This window comes from Cavia porcellus, unplaced genomic scaffold (genome assembly GCF_034190915.1).
Source record: "Cavia porcellus strain 051 isolate PalLab524CR breed Dunkin Hartley unplaced genomic scaffold, mCavPor4.1 scaffold_1, whole genome shotgun sequence".
Taxonomy (NCBI): Eukaryota; Metazoa; Chordata; class Mammalia; order Rodentia; family Caviidae; genus Cavia; species Cavia porcellus.
Window position 1 is genome coordinate 202,177,457 of NW_026947484.1, and position 24,587 is coordinate 202,202,043.

At 52.0% G+C, this 24,587-nt stretch overlaps 2 protein-coding genes across 6 annotated transcripts in view; one reads left to right on the top strand and one right to left on the bottom strand.

The window, feature by feature from the left end:
- Ptges2 (prostaglandin E synthase 2) overlaps nucleotides 1–1,709 on the bottom strand; it is a 4,553-nt gene extending 2,844 nt beyond the window's left edge. For 2 of the 4 annotated variants that reach the window (XM_013153373.3, XM_003470621.5), the window contains exons 1-2: nucleotides 1,288–1,709; nucleotides 29–226 (exon numbers count right to left, since the gene is read on the bottom strand). In XM_013153373.3, the coding sequence (XP_013008827.1) occupies nucleotides 29–226; nucleotides 1,288–1,545 (456 nt within the window). In that variant the 5' untranslated portion in view covers nucleotides 1,546–1,709. Of the gene's footprint in view, nucleotides 1–28; nucleotides 227–1,287 lie in introns of those variants that run through there. The other 2 variants (XM_005004005.4, XM_023565448.2) reach the window with 2 other exon arrangements.
- Nucleotides 1,710–1,752: 43 nt separating this feature from the next.
- LOC100724477 (neutrophil gelatinase-associated lipocalin) lies at nucleotides 1,753–14,199 on the top strand. Of its 2 annotated transcripts, XM_005004003.4 has the most exons (8): nucleotides 1,753–2,130; nucleotides 10,986–11,119; nucleotides 11,516–11,649; nucleotides 12,644–12,718; nucleotides 12,914–13,032; nucleotides 13,338–13,439; nucleotides 13,851–13,877; nucleotides 14,060–14,199. In XM_005004003.4, the coding sequence occupies exons 2-7, from the start codon at nucleotides 11,006–11,008 to the stop codon at nucleotides 13,868–13,870; spliced, it is 564 nt and encodes a 187-aa protein (XP_005004060.1). In that variant the 5' UTR covers nucleotides 1,753–2,130; nucleotides 10,986–11,005; the 3' UTR covers nucleotides 13,871–13,877; nucleotides 14,060–14,199. The 2 variants fall into 2 exon arrangements, with proteins under 2 accessions (XP_005004060.1, XP_005004061.1); XM_005004004.4 differs by lacking the exon at nucleotides 1,753–2,130 and having other exon boundaries at nucleotides 10,877–11,119; nucleotides 14,012–14,199.
- The last annotated feature ends 10,388 nt before the right edge of the window (nucleotides 14,200–24,587 follow it).

The following is a 24,587-nucleotide window of genomic DNA, read 5'->3' on the forward strand; positions in this document are numbered from 1 at the left end:
GGACGGGGTAGGGATCCCCAAGTCTCACCGAGCTGTCTCCTTCCTGGGCCACCAGAATGGGCACCTTCCTGTAGGAGGAGAACTTGATCTCGGCCCTGCGCACGGGGTTCACCTCCACCACCTGGTAGGGCAGGGCATGGAAATCGAGGAAGGCACGGACCTTGCTGCAGAAGGGGCACGTTTTATACTGGTACAGGGTCAGCTGCAGGTGGCTGGACAGGGAGAGCTGGGGGAGAAAAAGAAGGGGACTGCTGAAACCTGGAAGCCCCAGAACCAGGCCAACAAACATGCTTCTCTGGGGAGTCTTTGGCAAAGACCCTGCAAACATGGGAAGGAGGGGGTGGGGGTGGGGCTCGAGTAGTGGACAGTCCTAGTGCAAGCTCCAGCTAACACACCCCAGGGCAGGGGACAAGTTCCAGTGTGTGTCCTTGAGCTGCAGTGTCTAGGCCCCCAGAGTCAGCCCTATTCCTTCAACCCCAGGGACCTCTGGGTGAGGGGCAGTGCTGAGCTACTGACCAGGCTAGCTCTGGCCACAGTGGAGTTGACCTCAACTCCCCAAGTGGCAGCTGTACCGCCATAGCTAGGTGAGCTTGGTGCAGGCAGGTGTTGTGGCCCTAGCTGCAGTCTGCTCTTCCACTATTCAGGTGGGAAACTGAAGCTGGGCATGGACACAGGCAGGGAGTTACAAGACTCTCTAGAGTCCCAGAAAGAGGGTTTGGGGGAGGGTGAGGAGAGCAAAGAAGTGCTTGATGGTGAATCCTACAAAGCCTCTCAATGGCAGCTGGGCCACCACCATGGTGACCACACCTTCTTTGTCACACCTCCCGGCTGAAGTTCATCGGTCGGCCCGGCCCGCAAAAGTACTATGACGGCTGGGTGTGGTGCACACCTGCAATCTCAGCACTGGAGAGGCTGAGGCAGGAGGATGTAAGTTGGAGGCCAACCTTGGCTACACAGTTCGAGCCCAGCCTGAACTACACAGTGAGACCCTGTTTCCAAAAACAAACAACCCCTTCCCCAAACAACAATAAAAGCTGCCGCTGCTGCAGCCCACAACCTTAAGACACGCTAGCAAGACGACTGCATGAGAAGCACGCATTACAGTCCTAGGGAGCAGGTGCCAGAGGTGTCTAAGCGGGCTTAGACACTTAGGACTAAGTCACTCGCTCAAGGTCATCAGCGGGTAGAGAAAGCAATACCTGACCTCGTGGGAGCCAGGAGATCCGGGGTCGGCGCGAATTCCCGTGGTCGACCCGACCGATCCAGCCGGTCCCGGCACGGCCTTACCTGCGCTGCGGAGAGCTCGGCGCGGAGGTCCTGGGCACGCAGGTGCCACCGCACGGTGTGATACAGTCCTAGGGTGCCTCCGAGGGCCACGGCCACAGTCCCCAGCAGCCGCGGGCGCCCCTGGCGGCTACTCGCCAACCCCGCGAAGCCGGCCCGGCTCGGCGTGAGCAGCGGTGGCCACGGGCGGCTGCCCAGTCTGTCGGCTAGCGCACACCTACGGGGCCACAGCCACCGCCCCACCCGTGCCGCCAGGGCCATGTTCTCTCCGCCGGCGCCGTGGGCGGGCGCGCCAAACCCAGACGCAGACGCAGCGGCGCCCTTAAAGGGCCAGTTCCCCACTTCCGTCGTGTTGCCCGGGGGCGACGGCGACGCCCAACGGGGAAAGCTGTCCGGTGCGCGCCTACTTGGGGCGGGGGCATCTGGAGGAGGCTCAATAGCCTCGGCTGCTGAGTGTCTGCAGGGGGTCTCGGCGGTGACCGGCCGAGTGCAAGGAGCTACGTGCTAGTCCTAGGTTGGACACTGAGGAGGGTGGTCCTGCGTGAAACATGATCAGTCACTTCTACATTATGCATCCATTCGAAAGAAGTGGAAGACTGTCCAATGTCAGGAAAAGCCTGGGCCTGAGGTCAAAGAAGGGATCCTGACCTCTCCTCTCCCACATCGAGCAGGTGGCAGAAACTCGGACTTCCTGCCCTCCCGAGCCGCTGTGCGACACCTGCTGTAACCCGAACCATAAACTTTCCCAAAGCCTACAGGGACCTTGGAAACCAGATGTCTCAGATGTAGGCCACGCGGAACGGCCAGCTCGCCGGCTTCGAGCCCTCACCAGCAGAATGGTGCAGAGTGAGTGTCCCGGGTGCCCCGCCCTTCGGCTCTCTCGCGGGCCCTGGTTGAGTGCCCGAGCCTTGACAGCCCAGGCAACTCCGCGGACAGCCCGGAGAAGGCCCCGCCTGCGACCGGAAGGGGCGGGACTAACGTAAGGGGCGTAGACCCGGTGACCTAGCGGGCGTCACGAGGGCGGGGCCTTAAGCCCTGCCCCTTGGTTGGACCCAGAGCAACCTCTGGTCCTGGAAAGCTCCCCTTGCTAGATGCAGCTTGCTGCTCCGGTGGCCCCCGGTCAACGCAATCTTGGGTCCCATTTGCGAGCTGGGCACGCGGGTGGAGGCGGGCATGGAAGACGAGGACTATGGCTTTAAGGAAGCAAGTGAGCTGAGTGGGCTGCCACGATGACTATTACTTTTCTAGGGATGCCCTCCGGGGAGTCAGGGCAGGTATGGGGGTGGGTGGGAGAGGCTGAAGTGATCCCCTCAACTCGCCACTGGGGCCCCGAATTTTCCTGAAGCCGTCTCAGAGGTGCAGGGTGAGAGCCGGAGAACAGGTCCTTGGAAACCGCAGCATTGGAGAACAGTGGGCGACCAGGCAGGATTACAGATGGCGAAACTGAGGTAGCTTCAGGGACTCACTGGGGCTTGCTTCATCCGCTTCCTTCAGCTCCTAAGGAGATAAAAGTGCCTGAAAGGGACCAAGCAGAGGAGTGACTTGTACCCTGGCTTAGCAGGACTGCGGGTCCTTGTCCCCACTCCGAGCTGCCTGGCTTCGCTGCTGTGAGCTGTGTACAGAACAGCGTGTGGCTGTGTTGCTGAACTGTCCCCGCTCTTCGATCTGTCACTTTCTCCCGTCTCTTGTCACTTTCTCCAACCTCAGTTTTCCCATCTCATTGTGGGAATAATGATCGGTTTCCGTTGCCTGGACACAGCTTAGAATCCAAGGAGAGAATTCCAGGGAGAGGCTCAGGAGGCTGATGCCGGGGATCCTGTTTTTTGTTCACTTGGCAACTCCTGGATCTGAAACCGGCCTGACACCAGACCTGTTGGTGGACTTCCCAGCCTCCAGCACAGTGAGAAACAAAACTCCATCACTCACACAGGGAGCAGTCCGTGATGTCCTTGTTAGAGCAGCAGAAACAGACAGCCTAGGACTGCTGTGTTGCTGTGGGGACCACTGGGGACAGGGAATTAGGACCCCACATTCTCACCCATGAGAAGCCCAGGTTGTGCCAGCCCATGAACGCCAGTCTGGGCTGAATACCTGTACCTACCTTTGTTGGTGTCTGAGCCAGTTGTCAGTGTTGGGGACACAAGCCTATCCATGGTGCTGTGACCACCACTCTGAGTTTTCCTTTGTCAGTCTGGACAGGCCTGGTTACCTTTGCCCTTTCCTCCTCTGCTGCTGTCTGTCTTTCTTTTTTTGGCACAGGGCCTCACTGTTCAGTGCAGGGTGTTTCTCACTGATTCTCAGGGTGTTTCACAGTGATTCTCCTGTTTCAGCCTCCCAGGTGCTGGGATTACAGGTGTGTGCCACCACTCAAGGCTTGCAAGTGTTTTTTAAGAATGGTTTTCTAAGTGCTGGGCTCCATGGCACGGGCCTATAATTCCAACATGTTGGGAGACTGAGGCAGGAAGATGGTAAATTCAAGCCAAGTGAGAACCTGTTTCAGAGTTAAAAACAAAAAGGACTGAGAACGCAGTTTATTACAAACACCCTGGGTTCAATCTCCAGTATTGCTAATAACAGCAGGAAGGTATTTGTTTTGTGGTTTCATTCATTGACCCGGCCCACGGGTCAATCCGGATCCCAGGGGCAGTTTCCTGGGGAAGGAATGGTGATTAACACAGACAGGGTAGGAGACAGAGAGACGGAGACAAGTCGAGGAAGTCTGAACAAGTCTCATTTATTAATAAAGTGGTCGCTGCTTTTATAGGGCAGGGGTGGGCCGTGGGACAGGAAGAGGCTATGGGGTGATCTCTGATGGGTCATCGTCCTGTCTGTGTACGTGACGTGAGTAGGAGAGGATTATGGTTAATGTAGGCAGGTGCATTATGTGCCCATAGGAGGGAGAGGTGGGGAGACAGCACTGGAGCGGTCGCACTGCTCCCTACAATTCATGTGGGCCCTACAGGCTGATCTGTGATGATGGAAAGCAGGTCTGTGTTTGCCTGGGGGTGGGAGAGCCAGAAAGGAGTGTGGAGGGTCCCGAGGAATAGATTCGCTGTCTTCATCTGTTGGTGTGTTTTTAAAAGCTGTATCAGAATAAAATAAATTGCTCCCAAACCACAGTGAAAGCGTGTGTGTGAAAAAACTCCAGAGTTCCCCGGGGTTGAAGTTAGGCTTTGAAAAAAAAGAAATTAGAAAATAGTAATGGATTATAACCCAAAGTTTAACAGAAATATCCACTGTTCCATACAGATATAAGTAAATGCTTGAGCATATGAGTAAATTGAGGAGGAGCAGAGACAGATTGCTCATGCAGAAAAATTCCAAATAATTCATGCAGATCCTCTGCCCACAACCTGTACGTGGGTGTTGCCTTTCTGAAGAGGAAAGTGGGGAAAGTAGCTTTAGAGGAACCTGACAGCTACACCGTCACCTTGGGTACACAATCAGGGTCAGTCCCACAATGAGGAGTCACAGTATTGGTGTACCCCTAATGTGCTGTGGTGCAAACATGGCCTTTCTCCCCTTTAAAACTAGGAATTACGAAAAAGCACTGCATGCCAAGATAAATGCCCTACTGTTAAGGTCATCAAAGCCATGAGAATCCTGGGAAGCTGTCATGGTCGAAGGAGCTGTGGTTTGGGTGTGATGTGAGTGAACCCCAAGGTTCATGTATGGAAACTGAGTCCCCAGTGTGAGATACTAAGAGGGTGGGGCAATCTGACTGCAGTTTGTGGGTGGGGTTTTTGAGAGGTGATTTAGGACTAAATAAGCCCCTCTGGGGGAGCCCTCATAATTGAAGCCTGGTGAGTTTGTAAGAAAAGACCAGACAGATGTACACATACATATGTGCCCCTTTCTTTTGCCATGGATGGTTGCATTGCCATCAAAGAGCACCACCACCAGAGGCAGCCCCTCAGCCTTGTATCTCCAGAACCATAAACTCCTCTTAAAGTACCCTGCCTTGGGTACTGTGTCACCAAAACAAAACCCAGGCCAATACAGTGACTACATGTGATGTGGTATCTTGGATGGGACCTTGGAACAGAGAAAGGACTGTATTTTATACTAGAAAAGGTGAATGTAGGGGAGAGGAACGTAAAAAAGATTAGGATGTGTCATGTATGTGTATCCACTGTTACGCATTAAAAACTAGTGCCAACTTAACACCAGCTGAATTAAATCAGCATGGTGCTGAGTACAGATGGCCCACCTGAGGACAGAAGCATAAAAGGAGGTGTGGAAAGGAAGAACAGGGCATTGTGGGTTCTCCTAGGTGTTGCTGTTTTGAGGCCTTTGGTTCTCCTGGAGAAGCTTGTCATGCTGGTTTCCCTGATATGGATTCAGTCATTCTCATTGGAGGAGCTCGGGACCTTTCCCTGGGAGTGGCTGTAGTTCACTTTGGGGGATCTCTGTGCCTTACATTGAGCATCGATTCCTGGCTCCAGAGGGGAAGATGTGTGCTATTTAATCGCCAGGAGAAGCTTGTCATGCTGGCTTCCTGATATGTACTCGATTGTTCTTATTGTCGGAGGAGCTCAGGCCCTCGTCGCTGAGAATGGCTGTAGTGTTTTTCAGGGGAGCTCTGGTCCTTATTTTCAGTGTCACTTCTTGGCTCCAGTGTAGAACCCTCCACTGGCTGGCACAGCACCTCATCCCACTGGCACAGGCTTTCTAGTTTCTACTGCTGACCTTTGGGCCTTCCCAGTGCGGGTCCATGAAACGGACTTGCATGGGTCAGTGTTGTGAGCTCTAGGCCTCTAGCTGGACTCATGGGATTCATTGTCATGGGCTCTAGGTCTTCGGCTGGACTCATGCAGGACATTGCTGTGGGATCCAGGCCCTCGGCTGGATTTTCTAGGTCTTTAGTGTTGTGGACAGATTTCCTGTACTTTCTGGTATTTAGTCTGGTAGTTAAGTTTGGGTGCCCATTATAAATTCTGTGTCCTTTCCACAATTGTTCTCCCTGCACCCCCTGACTACACCAGTTCCCCATGATGAATGTACTCATGTACTGCAAATGTACTAATTAAAATAAAAATTTTAAATAAAAAAAGAGGTTTTATTTTGTTTTCTTTTTTTCATTATTTTGTTTTGTTAAAGATGAGATCTCATGATACAGCTCAGGCTAGCCTCAGAGTCACAGGCTTCCTGCCTCAAGTTTCCCCAGTGCTGGAATAGCACATGTCAATCATACACTTTGAGATTTTTAAACTTTTGTTCTGAGAATTGAACTCAGGACCTTGTGCTTGTCAGGCATTGTGAGACTGAGCTATATCCCCAGCTCCAACCATACTATTTAAGGAGACAGATATGTTAAACCAGTCTCCTTTTTATCTGTTTCTATGTATCTTTCTTTTTTCCCTTCTTATTATTCTTTCTAAATAAATGAAGAATTTGAGTTGAGATTATTCTGGGTTATCCTGCTGGGACTTCAGTGTCACCTCATGTATCCTGTGAGGCAGAGGGAGGGAGATTAAACACAGAGGGAGAGTAAGCCGAGTGAAGTCAGAGGGCCCACGGAACTGGGGAGAACTTGTACTCTAGAAAAAATAGCTTCATTATATTTGTATCATACCAAAATACCTGTGACATGGCCTTACTGTATGTTTTTCTTCCCCCTCTGGGTGACCTAATTGATATGTTAATCAATGCTCTCCTCTGAAAAGAATTGTAAAATCTTCCCTAATTGATATGTTAACCATTGCTGCCCTCTACAAATAACAGATGTGGTGCTAAAATAAGCTAACAGTGGTTGTTAATTACGGCTAGATTTCTTTTGTGTGTGCCAGGGATCAAACTCACAACCTTGCTCTTCCCAATGTAATTGCTGTGTTCCTGTTCTGTAGTGTGCTACACCCCATCCCCCTCCTTGCATTGTGAGACCAGCAGCTGTTTGTGGTTTTACAAGATAAAAGCCCTGCCATTTACCTGTCAGGCGCACAATCTCCAAATTGGCTCCTGGAGGCTGTGTCGCCAGGTCTGGCCTAAAATAAAGCCTTTGCTCACTAAATTTTAATTTCTTGCTTCCTTGGATTTTATTCCGGGGTCTGAGTTATCACAAGAACAAGCTCTGATCCATACTTTGATTCCAGCACACACTGAAGTTCAGATTTTGGGCTTCTGACCTTAGGAAGGTGACCGACCTGTGTGTGGCAATTGGTTTTAGTAATCTGATGGCTTTGGGACATTCTCAGGTGACCCAGATTGCAGGGGATGTTGACAGGGGAAAAGCACTGTGAAGAAAGCTGCCCTCAAGAGACCAAGCATGTGGCTGATAGGGGACCTGTGTGTGTGGGGAGGAAGTGACCTAAGATGGGGCTGCAGGGAGAGGGGAGGAAGTGGCCTGAATCAAGAGAACTCAGCAGCATGGGAGGAGGCAGCATGGTGCAGGGGGGCCGGCGCTATAAGGATGAGGTGGCCCAGGACAAGAGGGACACTCAGGGATGGAGGTAGAGACTATGAGACAGGCATGGTGTTGGCTCTGGGAAGCCTGGTCAGTGCCATGCTGCCCTCTACATAGGGGAGAAGGCTGTTCCAGCACTCTTGGTGGGGCTGGACACTGATCCCATGCTGGGCTTCTGGAAACCAGACCACAGATCAGAAGGAATTCTTGAGATGCAGGAAATGAAAGCCAGGGAGTCTCTCCCTGCCCGTAGGGCTTAATTAGACTGGGCTGGGGCCAGGTCTGTCCCTGGGAAGTCAGGTCATCTTGGTCTCCCAATAGGGACCTTCTTTTGGGCTGGCTGCAGAGCAGCCAGAGTTCCGGCTTCCGGCCACGGGAAACTCAGGTGTGGATCTGCTCTATCTGTGGCTGTTAAGCAGACCCAGAGCAGGACTGGGGGGTGTGCGTGCAGCCCTGACTTCTCCCAGGAGCTTAGCCCCAAAGCTGCTGGGTGACTTGCGGAAGGCTCACTGGGTCTGCAGTTTCTAAGGTGACAGTTCCAGAGCGGGTGGGGGTGGCCTTGTGGGGTGATCAGGGTCACCATGGAAACCTTGGTAGGGGAGGGAAGGGCAAATGACTGGCATAGCAACAAGTGTGTGATACCATGCGTGCAGTGTAGACCTTCTAAGTGCCAAGTCCTAGGCAGCATGGACTGTGAGTTTCCTCCTTGGGCAGGGGCCCATTGCCAAAGGAGTGGGCAGGGGCTGGGGTCGTCAGTGTCCTGTCTACCTTGGAACTTGTGATGTCTACACCAGGGGTCTATGCAGTGAGCCCAGGGTACTTTTGCTGAATTCCTAAGAGAATGGCAAATGCAGCTGGTCTTCTGTTCCTGGTCTCTTACGGTTCTCAACAGGAATTTTCTTCTGAACCAAACACCCTGCACACCACTGAGGGTGTGGATCCTGAGCAGATTTACAAAACATTTGGGGCACCCATTATCCAAGAAATAAATGATGGACAGGTTTCCAGGACCACTGGAGTCAGAGTTTATTTGATTGGGGGCCTGTGAAACAGCACTGGGCAGGGCAGGGCGCTCCATACCTTGGAGGGAGCCCTCTTAGACTAAGAGGAGAAGTGGCAGGGGTGTGCAGCTTATAAAGCAGCTGTGGGCCTGTGATTGGCACAGGGCACCAAGAGAGCCTCAGGTATCATGGGTCTGATCCAATGAGGACGCCTTGCTGAGATCAGGGAATCTTCTGGAAGCCTAGCGGATGGTCTAGATATACCCATGTGGAGTGGAGTGGAGAAGAGAGGGGCTGCTAGGCAGCCAGGAGGACACTGAAGCAAAGAGTCCCAGTCGTCTGGGCAATGAGGTGGAGGGAGGGGAGCTAGGGAGAGGGGCCTGACAGCGCCCCAGCCTCCAGCCTGCTGGGTTTGGATTCAGGGAAGGGTGTGAGGCCTTCCCACCTTTCTCAGGCCAGTGGGTTTGGGGCAGGCCTGGGTCAGTGCAGACAGAGTGAAGCCTGTGCAGATCTCCGCTCCCCACCTCCTCCGCCCACCTCTCCCTGCTGCAAGGTGAGCTTCTCTGCTGGTCTGGGAGGCCATATACAGATGGGGTTTGAGTTTCTTTTCCTTTCTTTCTCCTCTCTCTTCCTCTTCCTCTCCCCCAACTTCCTTCCCTTCCTTTCCTGTCCCCCACTTCTCACCCCAAACTGGAGATGCAACCGAGGCCTTTCGCACTGAGCTATATTCTCAGACCTTTTTTACTTTTTCATGTTGAGACAGGGTCTCATTAAGTTTTCCAGGTTAAGTTCAAACTTGCAAACCTCCTGCCTCAGCCTCCTAGAATTTAGGGATGACAGATTTATGACACTCTGGCCTGGCTGAGAATACCTTTTAAGGTCATAGAGAGTAGTGGAGGTGGAGCCCCTAGGGCTGAGAGATGTGGGCAACAGGGTGACTGTGAGGGTGGTGGATTCTGGTGGCCACAGCTTTGCTCAGTTTCTCTTCCTGCTTTTTCATCATCCAGCCCAGGTAGTGGGGTGCAGTGGAGGGCTATTGGGTGTGTTGGGGTGGAGCTGAGGCTGCACCAGCTCAGGAGCCCTCTAGTAACTCTTCCCTTAGGGTCCACCACCCCAGATACCAGCTTGGGTCCTGAGCAGCTGGCAGGCAGAGCCAATGGGGTCATTTTAGTCCCCTATAAAGTCAGCAAGTCCTCAGTCCAGCCTTAGGTCAGGCATCTGGCATACTTGCCACCCTCACAGGTAAGCCATCTCAGGGGGACACTGCACAGGACCTTGGGTCTGTTGCTCTCTCCTCAGGAAGCTGGCCAGATCCCTAGCGGGGACCTCAGCCTCTTTCAGAGACAGGTCTGGGGTTGGTAATCTCAGAAACAGTCCATAGACCCCAAGCTAGAACCACTGGGCTCCAGGGCCAGAGACAGAGGCTTGGTCTGAATGATCTCTGAAGAGCAAGGGTAAATCCGGGTGCTCTGTGACCAAACAAGAAGAGCGCTGCCCATCTTGCCCAGGGTAGGTGCCTGCTCCCCGTGGTCCCCCTGCCGGGGCTCTGCAGGGAGCTGCCTCTGCAGCCTGAGCACTTGCCTCTGCCAGACGGCTGTATCTATGGGCCTTAGTACCTGGTCCAGGTCTCTGCCTGAACCTCAAGGGAGAGGCCCCATTCCTGAGGCCCCATCCCTGGTGGCCTATCTGCTTCTACAGATGGGGTCAGTCGTGAAGGAGGAGAAGGGCTCCCAGCATCCCAGCCTGCTCCAGGGCTTGGGGTCAGCAGGCTCAGAGCAGACACCTTGTCCCTTGCTTTCCGGAAAATCCGCTGGCTGCTCTTTCCTGACCTTTGCCAGAACCAGGAAGCAGGTGTGGAACAGTTCTTGCTTTCTGCAAGTACAGGGGAGTGACCTCACCGTGCTGCCCCACTCTGGACTCACATTGTGAGGGACAGCAGCTTTCCCAGACCTGAGCTGCTGACTGCAGAAGGGGTCAATCAGATGAGGGGAAGAGGCACAGAGCACTTAGTGGGAGCCTTGCCCCTGCCAACTGTGGGGCTCTGGGAATGCCCCTCCGGGGCCCCCCCCCCCCCGGGTACTTTCACCTCCCTCTACTTTGCCTAATCCTGACCTGGAGGGAGAAGGGGTTGAAACATTGCCAACTGTTTCCAAATAAGTTGCTGGCAATTGCTTCACTCTTCCTGGATTTAGCAAAGGATGAATCAGCCTACCGGAGGGGAGAGGCAGCAGGGACCATAAATAGTGCTCCCAGGTTGGGCTTCTCAGCCTTCCTCTTCCTCCTCCAACACCTGCCAGCCCAGCAGCTATCCTGAGCCATGGCCCTGGGTCTCCTGTGCCTGGGCCTCGCCCTGCTGGGGACCCTGCAGATCCAGGCCCTGGTCCCACCACTGAGCAAGATCCCCCTGCAGCCAGACTTCCGGCAAGACAAGGTGAGAGTTTAGAAGGGAAGCTTCAGGGAGGGCCTTGGGGATGGAGACAATGGGAGAGGAGGGCAGCGAGGGGAGAAGAGGAATATAATTCAGCAGTGGTGTGGGTTGGTAGGAGCGGGGCACAAAGAGTCCAGGTCCAGTGCGTGCCAGGTGGGGACATCTTCAGTCCTTCTACAAGAAAACCGAGGCTCAGGAAGGCCCAGCAGCCACTTGCCTGGGGGCACCCCACCCCTGAATTCAGGGCTGACTCCTCACCCAGGGTCCCTCTTGGCCCTGGAAGACTCATCTATTGGCTGCTCAGGGAAGCCCCATCTCTGGACTCTGCTTCCCAGGGACAGCGAGGGAGGGGTGGTGCTGGGGCCATCCCTGGGCCCTGTCTGCCGTGGCCTCTTACAGTTCCAGGGGAAGTGGTACGCCGTAAGTGTGGCAGGGAACAAATTTCATAAAGGAAATGAAAGTGGTACCATGTACACGGATACCTACGGGCTGAAAGATGACGGCAGCTACAGCGTCACCGCCATCCTGTTCAGGTGCAGCCACCACCTCCTGCGGGTCTCAGAGGCAGAACAATGTCACAGCCAAGGGGTGATGCAGGCTGAGGGATGCTGACATTCCTCCCTCCCTCCACCCTGCTCTTCCTCTCCCCTCCTCCTCATCCTTCTCCCTTCTTCCCTCGCTGGCATCAGTACTCATGGGTGGCTCCAGCACCAATGCACACAGTCAGTAGGAAACAAGACAGAAGATGAGAAGGTCACTGGAACGAGGCTGGGATCCCACCGAGGCATCCCGCTAGGGCTTGAGGGGAAGGGATCTTAAGGGAACTAGCCTCTCAAGTCCTCTGGTGCTGGTGCCTGACTAAAATCTCAGCAGGCTCAGCTCCCGGGGCTGAGATAGGAGGTGCAAAGCAGAAGCCAACCTGGGAAACTTAGGGAGATCCTGCAGCAGGAGAGGTGGGGAGGACTGCAAGGCAAGGCTGGATGGGAGGTCACATGGGTGGGGGCACGAGGCTCAAGCCTCAGAGGGATGAGCCTGGGTCCCTCCCGCTGCAGCAATCCGGATCTGACCACTGGGTGCATTGGGGTTGGAGGATTTGACAATGGAGGGGTTCCGCTCTGGGCGCAGGGGTAGGGTGGATTCATGGGAGAGGTCAGGTGTGGCCCAAGGGCTAGGGCAGAGCTTGGCATAGAGCAGACTGGAGGCTCAGAGGAAATGGCTGGGAGAATGAGATAAGAGCAGAGCAGGGCCCGGGGTGTGTGTGGGGGCCAGGCTGCAGAGGGGGGAGGCAGCAGAGGAGGCAGCCAGTGCTGCGAGTCAGGTTGAGTGACACTCACAGCAGACCAGGCAGAGGCTCAGTGGAGAAGGTCCAGGGCTGTAGAGAGGGGTGTGGGGGGAATGGGCTGTCATGGGCTGGGCAAGCCAGGGTTCTCACAATCCAGCAGGAGGCCTGACCCCACTTCATCCAACCCTGGGAACCAAGTCTGTGTGATCTCTGTGTTCATCTCCCAATGTCTCTCTCTCCCACAGGGGCGAGGTCTGCCAGTACTGGAACAGAACATTTGTCCCCAGTGGCCAGGCTGGCCAGTTCATCCTGGGCGATAGGTAGCGTGAGTCCTGAGTAGGCGGCTTTGGGGTTAGAATTGGGGGTGCTGAGTCCTTCTGGAAGGGCACAGATCTCCCTGACCTCCACATAGATGCTGTCCTATGGGGAGAAGCTTCTGCTGACCAGTCATAGAGGGAAGGGACTGGCCTTTCCTTGCGCCGGAGTAGGGGTGACCCTTATCCTGTGTGTTGCAGGCCATCTAAAATACTGAGCTACACTGTTAGAGTGACAGCCACCGACTACAATCAGTTTGCCATGGTCTTTTTCAAGAAGGTACTCAAAGAAGGAGTTTACTTCAAGACCGTCCTCTATGGTAGGTCATCACTCTGTCCCCGCAGCAACCTGGCTCCTAGTCCCATATAGGGCAGGGGATCCATATCCCCAAAGATCCCACAGTGTTTCCTAGTTTGAGCTCCACTCATTTGACAATATTTATGGGGTGAACCACCCACCCATGGTGGGACAAAACTGTCATCCCATACCTGGGGAGGCTGAGTCAGGAGGATTGGGAATTTAAGGCCATCTTGAACTACATAGCAAGACCTGGTCTTAAAAATCTTCAAAATAATAAAATCATGGGTGTTTCTCTGTTGGCCCTTCGCTGCCACGTGGCCACAGGCAGAACCAAGGAGCTGAGCCTGGAATTGAGGCAGCGCTTTGTCAGCTTTGCCAAGTCCCTAAGTCTCAGCGATGACAACATCATCTTCTTGAAGCCCATCGGTAATGACCAGAGGGGAAGAAGGGAAGGGGACGTAGGGTCTGCCCAGCCCTCAACAGGCAAAGGGGACAGAGAGACTCAGTCCCCTGTTCCCGTCACTAGAGAGGTAGTGGCTCCCAGCCTGGAGTTGGTGGGTCCCCAGGGATGCTGGCCCCAAGTGGTGCCCCTGATAGTTTAGCCAAGGCTCCCCAGATGGCAGTTTTTAGGCCCAAGCCTCTCAGTGGCTTGGGTCACCTTCCCTTTCGCTGGTGCTGGCTCATTCCACACCTGAGAGATGTCACTACTTTCAAATGACCCGGCCTGATTTAAGGGAACCCAGATCCTCTGCAGCTGGGCCAGGTTGGGTCTGAGGCAGCCAGATATTCTGTTCTCACCCCTGGCCTTGCCTGCCCTGAGGTTCTTTCTCCCCACAGACAAGTGCATCGATGACTGAACTGGCAGTGAGTATGGCTGTGCAGGGGGCTGATGGGAGGGCAGGGAGCTGATGGGAGGCTGCAGGTCTCTGGGCTGCCTCTGTTCCTCCTTTTCCCTGGCTACAAACCCCAGTCACCTTTACTCTGCTGTCCCCTCTTAGGTGCCTCTTGTCTCTACACACCCCCTTCTTTCTGTTACTCTGCTTAAGGTGTCATGTGGCTACTCCACCCACCACAGTGCCATGACAGAGCTGGAATACCTTCCTACCAGTGCAATGCTGCCACCCAGCTACCCCTAAATCCACCCTACTGATGGAACCCTCTTTGCTAAATAAACAGATATCCCGTCTCTGAGTTTGCATTCCTTGTCCACTGGGCCATGAAAAGGAAGGACAAAGGGCCACTTACACCAGCATCATCCCAGATTCTGCTGTCCCCGGAACCCACTCTGATGTCAGGGTGCCTGGAGAAGACACAAGGCAAAGAGGACTCCAGGCTCCTCTGTCACCCTTGTTACCACACAGGTTGCCCTGTATCAGTCCTGGGTTGAACAATGTCATACTCACTCCTGCCTTGACGGGACACTTCTAGTTCCAGCCCTGGGCTTTACATGCCCATTCATGAGGGCTGATATAACTATTTTCTAAAAGCCCCCCCACCATACTGTCACCTGGGGTGTTAGGTTCCAGCTGTTGGCTATGGAGGGGACCCACACATGCAAACCACAGCAGCAGCCAAACCTGACGGAGCTTCCTGTCCTTCACCTGGCCCTAGGGGAAGGAGGCTGTGCCCACTGGATTGGTCCTTAAAGGTCAGCTGGACTAGAATCAAGGCAAGGTCAGGAGGAGCCTGGGAAGCAGCAAGATGAAGGATGAGATTGGGGCAGGACTGGTGGAGAGGATGGAATTGGTACCATCAGTGATTGGGGCTGAGAGATGGGCAGGAATGGGGGTCTCCCAGCCCAGGCACCCCTCTCCCATACTGAGCCTCAGCTTTGCTCAAACTTGGGCCTAGGGCTCCAGACACAGATGGTGTCTTGGCCCTGTCATCCTTGTACCCTGGTCATCAGGTAGGGTTGTGCCCAGTGCTGTCCACAGCTTGAAAGTCTCTGCAGAGACTGAGGGCAGTGAGACAGAATGGGCACCGGACAGAAAACAAGAGTCATCCTGGCCAGGATAAAAAGATAACTTTTCCAAGTATTGGCAGAGGGACTGGTAATGGGTTTCCTCCTGAGATTTAACTAAGTCGGGCCATCGTGTGATAGGGTCCAGTTGCTGCCAGGTGAGTGAGGAATGAGTCTCTGTCATTAGCTTCTCAGACTTGCCTGCTACTTAAACACAGGCATCTGAGCCTGCTCCTTGAGTAATGGGTTGTAAGGTGGGGAAGGGCAAAGTGGGGCAACATCATTCACAGGTTCTGCTGTCTCCAGAACCCAGCCTGACAGTCTGCTGCTAGGGTGCAAAGAAAGGACAACTCCAGGCTCCCCGGCATTATCACTGCCATGGCTGCCCTGGGTCCTGGCTGGGCAGAGTGTTGCTATACTCACCGATGCTTTGACTGGGTGCTCCTTGTCGCAAATCTGGGCCAGGTCCAGAGCTCCCTAAGAGCAACCCGAACAACAGAACTGCTCACAGGGCCATACCTCATGCTGAACTTGGCGACTGACAGAGATTGTCAGACAGAAGTCCCATTAAGGCTGGGGAGCTAGTCTTAACCCTCACCCTTGTCTCTACCTTCCTTTCACCACCTGGGACATACACTGTGGCCTGACCTGACCGACGCAGCCCCAATGAAACAGGAGACAGGAGACGCTTTTGTGGACGACAGTTAACTGCTAGTTTATTTACGCAGGCTCTGGTTTATATATTTGGCCGTGACCAATCACAGGCTGCCACAAGGAAGCAGGGCGGGAATGGGATGCAGGCTCTGGCTACCATATCCAGCTGTGGCCAATCAGGAGTTGCCACAGAGTACGGAGTGAGCACGAAGTGCGCACGGGTTGGCTAATTTAAAGAGGGACGTAGCGCATTGCGGAAGCTGGCGTGGTCCTTAGTCCCGGGTGGGGTATGGTATGTTGAGCGCCTGCGCCCAACACTGGCCCTCCACTGAGGATGGCTGACCCTCTCAGCATCCAATGGGAGATAAGCTCATTATTGCAGCCATGGGGCCTCCTGGCCACTATAGCTACAGGAGTCCCAGGAAGTGAACCATGGGCCTAATTCCCCGGGTCATAGCCTAATTCTCAACTGAACCCCTGGGTAGGATCCCAGCTGCAGGTGTCATCCAAGCGAGGCTTACAGGTGAGGGGACATGTGATTTCCCCCTTTCCTTGCCAGTACATAGGATGGGAAGTGTTATGGCTTACTTCTAGATGTCTCCTTAAAGCTTCATGCACTCACAGGTGGGACTTTTGGGAAGTGGCTGGATCATGGGTGTGTGATGCTGGGATTAAGGGTGTGGTGAGCACAGACATGGAGGCCTGCAGCATGAGTTTATTTAGCATGCAAGGTGGCTGTATAAGCAGAGTGGCGTTTGAGGCTCCTGGGTTGACAGTGCTGCACTGTAAGGAGGGTCTCGCAGCTCTGTCATTGGTTTGTGGTCCATGGGGAAGCCCAATGACAGGAAGAACAGCGGTTGGAGACAGGATGCACCTCAGAGGGGACAATGCACAAAGATGGCTGGGTTTCAGGATGAGAGCAGAAAAAGCAACCCAGGCCCAAGACCCCCAGGCCTCCCTTTCCTGGGCTCCTTTTAGCCCCCACTCAACCATACTTACGGCTTGTTCAGTCACTGATGCATTTCTCTGTGGGGCAAAAAAGAACATCAGTCCAGGTGTGTGTGTGTGTGTGTGTGTGTGTGTGTGTGTGTGTGTGTGTGTGTGTGTGTATGCATGCATATATTGTATCTCTGGCTGCCAGGACTCCAGCACTACCCATGTTTGCCTGAAGCCCAGCCCAGTTCAGTTGCAGAGCATCTGAGAGTTCCCTGAATTCAAGGCCCAGGAATTGGCTCCTCTGAGTGTTTGGGCCTCAAAGCTGGGAAGTGGGGACTTCACCTGAACGTGCTGGTGGTGGCAATGAAGCTGTGATCATCTCTCAGCTCCTAGGCAGTGCTGTGCATGTTCATCTTCTTTTGATTTCCATTCCACACTGTGTTTTCTGCCTGCCCTAGTGTATCACTTCCCCTGGACCTGGGGCTGGTGACCTCCCCAGAGCCTTCCCGCCCTCTGGGCTGCAGGGCCGGGACAAAAGGTTACATTGAGAATATGACAGCATCTGTGCCCTCCAGGGCCAGGAGGGACCCTAGGTGAGGAGTTAGTCCTGGGTTGACAGGAATGGGGTTGCCCTGGGAAAGCCGTTAGTATATTTTCCAAAGTTAAGTTTTCTTGATAATGTGGAGACCCTGAAGTTGTCCCCATCTGGCATGGCCTGGAAGTCATCCTTGTGGGGGCCCGCACACCCTGCTGGAGGGCCTGTACACTCAAGGACTTCACGCTGACAATGATCGTAAGCCCCCCAGCCACAGGAGATCCAGTGCCATGGCTTCAGGGTAGCTGCTGGGCTCCAGGTGTTGGAGGAAGAGGACAGCTGAGTAAGCCAGCTTGGGGGAAATATTTACTGATTAATAATTACTGATCCACATGTGTTAAATTCAGGAAGGGTGAGCCAGTGCCAGCGACACCTTTGAAAAGGCACAGCAATTTGCCTGCTCTTTCTCTCTACCCCGTCGGCACTGTGCAAGGTCGATGGAGGGGAAGGGGACACCCTGTAAGAGAGACATTCCCAGAGTTCCATAAACTGGAAGGGACAAGAGCTCCTTCTGAGCGCTCACTGTGCCTCTTCCTTTCTTGTGACTGACCCTGTCTGTGGGGCTCAGCTGGAGTCTTGACAAGCTGACATCTTGGACCCTGTGAGCCCTGGGTAGCATCAAAGTGGCAATGCCTCTTCCTGGTACCTGCGGAGGGTTGGGCTTGGTGGCATAAGTCTGTGATCCCAGCACTCCAGAGGCTGAGGAAGGAGGATCCCATGGGGCTCATGGCCAGCCGAGGTGACACAATCAGTTAAGGTCAGCCTGTATTACATAGAAATACTCTGGAAAAGAGAGGAGGGGCAGGTAGGAAAGGGCAAGAAAGGAAGGGGAGAACAGAGAAGCACGTTCCACCCCCACAGGCCCTGTGCCTCTTCTTGTTTCTTGTAAAGGTCAGAGAAGATTGGAGTGGCTGACAGTGGACATTCTGGCCAGGGAAGGACAAGGTGCTGTTCTGAGCCTGTTGAGCCCAGATCCTGGCCCTCACAGGAGCCTCAGGCCAAGCTGTTGGAGCAGGGTGAGATGCCTTGAGTCCCTCTTCTCCACCATGTCACCAACCCATTTGGAAGATCAGACCGGACAGCAGGGGACCCTCAGGGCCTTGGCTTTTCCATATGTTGCGTTTTGCTCTCCTGGGCCACCTTCTATGCATACCTTGGTCCTTACTGTCTGGGGTCACTGCCCCTTTCCTGCTCATTCCTGAACTGGGAGATGTCTTTACTTTCAAATGAACTGTCCTGAATTTAGGGAACCCCCAAATCCACGGTAGCTGAGCCTGGCTGGGTCTAATATTAAGAGACAGCGCAGGGGTCCTGTATACCAGAGATCACACCCACGCGTGAACACACGCCCACACAAGCACCTCTGCCTGCCCTGATGTCTTTCTTCCTCCCCACAGAGAAGTGTTTCAGTGACTGAATGGGTAGTTAGTATGGCTGGGGCGGAGGCTGATGGGAGGCCAGGTTGTGTTGGTTTGGGGTCCCTGGTCTGTCTTTGTTTCTCTCTCCTCTAATCCCAAACACCTGCCACCTTTACTATGGTGCCCATTGTGTGTGCATCTCCTGCTCTTTCTGTCACTTCTGCCCCTGTGCCATCTGACAGCCCCACAGGATACGAGGTGGGGGGGAGCCAGAGACCTGTCTTACAGTACCGTGTGCCCACTAACTGTACAGAATCCACCCTGAGGATGGAGACCTTTTCCCTGCTGAAAAATACATCCCACCATGTCTCCATGTCTGGGGTCTTTGTCCTCAAGGACATGAAAATAGCGAAGGGTGAAGAGTGGGTTCATATAAGCATCCCCCCCCAGGACCTGATGTCCCCAGAACCTGGCCTCATGTTAGGGTGCAGAGAGAAGGCACAAGGCAAAGCGGTCTCCAATCTCCCTTCCACCCCACAGACAACACAGCCACTTTCACCCTGGCTGGGGGTAGGAAGATTCCCAAACCATGACAGCCTCCACCCAGCACTCCCGTACCCCCTCCAGACAGCAGGATAGGCCTAAGAACCAGGCCCACCAGATAGGGTCAGAAGCCTCAGTCCAACTCTAGGAAGAGACCAGTGTGATGTCAGTTGGGCTTTTAATGAGGGATGTGGACTATGGTTAGCCAGAGAGATTTCAGGCTGAGGTGGGCACTCAGAGTGCTGCTGACCAAAGCCCTTGTAGCTGGCCAGTGGACAGAGCTTCATACTGCACAAGTGGCACTAGAGATCTATGCTGGGCAATTAACCCAGTTTCTTACCTAGGTCCAAGCGAGGCCTCTGTGGTGGGTTAAAAACTGGTGGTCAACTTAAGACCAGCTGAATTGAGTCAGTGTGGTACCGCGCATAGGTGGCCCAATTGAGGACTGTTCCAGCATAAAAGGAGAAGTGGAGAGGAAGAGTGTAGCATTGTAGGTTTTCCTAAGTTTTGTGGTTGTTTGGAGCTGTCCAGTTTCCTGGAGAAGCTTGTCCTACTGGCTTTCTGATATGAACTCGGTTTTTCTCATCACCAGAGGAACTTGGGACCTCATCGCTGCTGATTATGGCTGTGGTACTTTTCAGGGGAACCCTAGTCCTTATTTTGAGCATCGCTTCTTGGTTCCAGTGTAGAACCCTCAGCTGGCTGGCATAGCACCTCTTCCCACTGGCATAGACTGTCTAGCTTCCACTGCTGACCTCTGGGCCTTCCCAGCACAGATCCGTGAAACAGACTTGCGTGAGTCATTGCTGTGGGCTCTAGGCCTCCAGCTGGATTCAGGAGAGGCACTATCATGGGCTCTAGGTCTTCAGATGAACTTGTGCAGGACATTGCCATGGGATCCAGGCCTGTGACTGGATTCTCTAGGTCTTTAGTATGTGGATAGATCTCCAGCACTTCTTATATTTAACTCTTGGGTGACTATTATAAATAACACTACAAGTTATGTGTCCTGTATGTAATCATTTTTCTTGAAAATCCAGGACTACAACAGCCTTACACCCTTCTCCTGTGCCTGCCAGGTATAGGCTCTTCCCAACCCAAACTGTCCCTACTTCGCTTGTCCAAGGTTTAAGTAAGTGTGGTCTGATTCCCACTGTACACAAAGGTAGCCACTATGAGCCCTTAGAGCAGCCCTGAAAACCTGGGAAGGAAGCCCCAGGTAAGGTAAGAGGGGTGGGGCACATCCCCTGCAGCTGGGTGAGGTTTGGAGGAGGTAGGTGAGAAGTCCTGTGAACAGGAGTCTCTGGACGCTGTTGGAGAGAGGGGCAGGACTAGGGACAGTGGGTCAGGGGCAGAGGTCAACACTGGGGTGTGTATATCCCTGTCATGGTGGTGGATTTGATGAGAGGGCTTGGTCCTATTGGTGGGGCCAGCGCAGATGGATCTAGGTCATGGCTATTCCAAAAGCCTTGGTCAGGGCCTGGCCTTCAGGTTGCTGTTTGCCTTTGTGGATCCGCTCTTCCTGCCTTGTGCTCTATCTGCTGCTTCCACCTTCCTCATGGTCCACTTTTCAGCATGCTGGTCTTCATGCGCCATCCTTGCACTCCCTTGGGGTACTGTGGAGTGCAATGTCTTGCTTAGCGGGGACCTGGGAATTCTTGTGGAGGCAGGTGTGGAAGGTAAAGACCAGGGTTTAAGAGTAGTAGGTGACCTACCTGGAGGGCATCTGAAGCCACCTTTGCTTTAATGGAAGCGCTTTCCTAGGAAGGGGTCTTGGAAGAGACTTCCAAGACTTCCCTGAACCTGTCCCTGGGGCATCCTGAGTTTTCCCGGAGGTCTCTCTGTAAGAGGTAAAAGTATTTTATTTGGTCTATATTTCATTAACTCTAATAAGTCTGTAGTCTTAGACTTAGCTTGGTCAACAAGCAAACAAGGACACTCGGGCTACACAAAGACTCACCCCAGAGGTAAGAGTCCTCTCAGATCCTTGGAAGCGAGCAGTGAAAAATAACTACACAGAGAAATATGGAGGGAGGAGGGGATAAGAAGTGAATCAAGGGGAACAACAGGTGTGGGATGAAATAGACTGCTTGGGATAGACTGTGAACCCTGGATCCCAAGCCATGGGAGATCAGGATTCCTGTGACTTAGGAATAAACACACAGCTTCTCAACTGAAGTATGCCCATTTCTGTATGGGCAGTATTCTTGCAAGCATTTGGATTAAAAAAGTTGCTTTGGGTGCCTCTGGAGTCCAGATTTCTTCCTTTCTTCCACCCCATTTTTGTGTGCCCCACTCTGCTTGGATACTTCATCTCCTTGAGGAAGTCTGAAGACAGCAAAACAAATGCAGGGAGATAAGAGAGACAAATCATGGCAATCAAGTAATCTCATGCATGGGACAAGGTAGGAACAAGGACTAAAGTCTGCCTTGGTTTGGTGACATTCTGGGGGAGAGGTTGAGAACATGTGTGACTGAGAGAGGTCCTGATCTTGGCTACTTTTCTCTCATTGCTAAGACAAAATACCTGACACCCAAAGTGAAGCAAGGAATAATTTATTTAGCTTATGTTATTTGGAGGTTTCAGTCCATACTCAGCTGGCTCCAAGTCGGGGTGGCGTGGTTGAGGGGCAGCCCTTCATGGCAGCCATAGTGTGGGTTTTTTAAAAATTGGTACCAGGGATTGAACTCACGACTATGCACTTGCAAGGCAGGCGCTTATGCCACTGAGGTAAATCCCCAGCCCAATGGCAGCCCTAAGTGACAAGGGTGCAAAGGGCAAAAGAGAGCAAAGCATGGCTCCTTTCTGCCCTTACATTGTATGCTGGGCAGGTGCAGCACTCATGCTACTAATCCCAGCACTAGACAACAAGCCAATCACAAATGCTAGATTCAGCTGCCTCCATAATTGCAAGAGGCTTGGAGGGCCTACCTGAACACAAACCATAACATTCCCAGATAAGCAATTCTCAGGCGCACGCAAGAAACATGTATTCTCTTTAAAAACTGTCATAAGCAGACACTGGGAGTAGGGCCATTTGGAGCCTTGACAAAAAGAGGTCACCAGGTCCTGAAAAGGGGGAGGTTGAGGGCATAAGACCCAGCACAAGAACCTCTTAAGAGTCAAGGTCTAGGGAATCAGGGAAAGAAACCCTTGGACAATTCCCCTAACAGTCTGTTGGGGAAAATGCTTGAAAATTGTGAAGATAGGTAAAAATAAAAAGATGATTAAATGTTTTGTTTGGACCAGGGAGCCAATCAAAGAGCTCTCTGTTTTTGCCCAGGTTTGGATCCCTTGAGGACTGGGAGCACTAGTTCTCTTTGTAAACAACAAAACTTCAGCCTCACAAAAGGCAACAGATTGCCATCTGCTGGTTCCTGGAGTCGACACCAATATTTCCTCTTGAAAACTCAGGAACTCATGGGGCCCTTTTTCTTGTCTGTCCCCACCCCACGCACAGCCACAAAAAGTTCAGGACAAGAGTTACCATGACAAATCAGAAGTTTGAGGAGGTGAAAGAAAAGATCAAGAAGCCTAGAGCAGGGGAGGGATTCCAATGACAGCCCTTTTGTATCTGAATTTAAAGGGAGAATTACAATAAGGTAAAAAGTGTTGATCCAGACATGACTTTCTCAGCACCCTACCTGTTTGTCAGCAGCTACATTGTTCTCAGAAAAACCCAGCTCAGCATAGGTGCTGTTGCCCTCAGCACACACACGATGCTGTAAAAGAAGGGATAAGGTGGAACGTGGGATCTCCCAAGCACCAGGACATCTGATAACGCCCATATGTCCAGATGCTCTGAGGACTTCCATGCTAGTGTTTGCTCAGATCTTCTCACCTAATGTCCCTTGCCTTCTTTCAAGAAAACCACTTTTGTTTGTTCTCCGCAGATGGTCTTTTTGCCCTCTGTCTGCCTGCACCCAGGTATTATATATTATGTCTCCTTACCTTCCCAAAAGCCTGTTGAGTGGTCTCTGCTTTGTGTTAAGGGCTTAAAAACCTTCCTCTCCCCGGGTAAACAATCCACTTCTAACCTGTTCTCTTTCCCTGAGAGGAGGGCAATTCAGATTTGTTGATGTTCCCCTCACTAGTGCTGAAATCAGGAATTTATTTTATTTTTAAAGGAATTTTTAAAAGAAGGTGTAACCATTACCTGAGGATCTTCTGGGGTTAGGGGAATAATTGGACCAATTGCTGGGCCCCAGCCTATACATGTGGGCAGAACTAATGTCTATCCTGAAAATTTTATTCTCAGAGGAGGAACAGGGACTGATTAAAAGAGTAGCTATGCTTGCGGGGAGATAACCAATTCTCCAGGGCCAGGGGAAGCCACAGCTGGGCTAAAGTTCCCAAATGAAGATCCTAGATGAAATAATAGTGTCAAAAATGACCAGGGCCAAATGTGAGGCTTAATAATAAAATTTAATAATAAGGGGATTAAAGAGCCAGTCCTTGGTCTCCAAACATCTCTAAGGCATTTGAGATTCAAAACAAAAACAAAATCATAAACAACTGCTCCTCCCCAAATCCCCCAAACCCTCCATTTTCTTACAGAAGTTAAAAGACGAAAACATTCTTGGAGCCAAGAGTAAATTGGGGCAAGGCCTCCTTAAAGTTAGTTTCATGTGACTAACAACTGGCCTAACATATCAAGAAAGCTACAAACTAGAGGAATGAACTAAGAGACCAATTGAGGAGTTACTTAGAAAAACACAAAATGTTTACTTAAAAAGAGAGGAAGAAAAACAATGCAAAAGTCATGGTCTCCACTATAAGAAAAGTTGAGAAAAAAGTTAGATTTCACTTATGAGTATCATCTCAAGTTGCCTCCATTTACTATAAAAACCTCAAGCTCATCCTTTTTATAGCTGAGTAATACTACACTACCAATCTCTGTTAGTGTATCAAAAGAATAGTTTGTGCTGTCACTGTTTGATTGTTGGGCCATTTTTGTGCCTAGATCTTCTAACCTGAACAACTAGTTCTAAGATATCAGTATGCGCTATATTAACGAATGTTAATTTCCTACAATTTTTTTTTGAAATCCTGTGTCATTTCTATCCTTTTTTTTTTCCTGTTTTGCTTTTTAAAATAAAATTAGATCAAGGCCACATAAGAAGCTAACAAGAGCCCATTGTTACAAATCTTAACTGATTGGTAAACTTACTCTTGGCTTCCAATTTAAGTTGGTATTTTTTAAGAGCACATGCTGATTAAATATAACTCTTATGTGTTCTGTGTGTTTTCTTATCTGTCTGCCTGTTAATCTGTTTTAATAACTGGTTAGGATATCCGCAGCTGCTCCATGAAAGATTTTTGCAGCTCATGTCAATTCAACTTTTCCTTTTGCTTTTGCCCTGTAAACTTCTGACTCTTAAGAGGATGAATTGGAATGGGGCTTTTTAAAGATCAATGGCTTAGAGGGGAATAAAAATACGAGCCTTAAATCTTGGTAATATGTGAGTTAGGTTGATGTGTTTCTTTGTGTGTTAGTTTTCAAAGATACATTATTATCCTCCAAAAT

Excerpts from the sequence above, each read along its gene's own strand:
- LOC100724477 (XM_005004003.4), top strand. The coding sequence starts at position 11,006 with ATGGCCCTGGGTCTCCTGTGCCTGGGCCTCGCCCTGCTGGGGACCCTG. Across the intron at positions 12,719-12,913 it reads CAGTTCATCCTGGGCGATAG|GCCATCTAAAATACTGAGCT; the intron begins GTAGCGTGAGTC and ends TGTGTGTTGCAG. Across the intron at positions 13,440-13,850 it reads CATCTTCTTGAAGCCCATCG|ACAAGTGCATCGATGACTGA; the intron begins GTAATGACCAGA and ends TTCTCCCCACAG.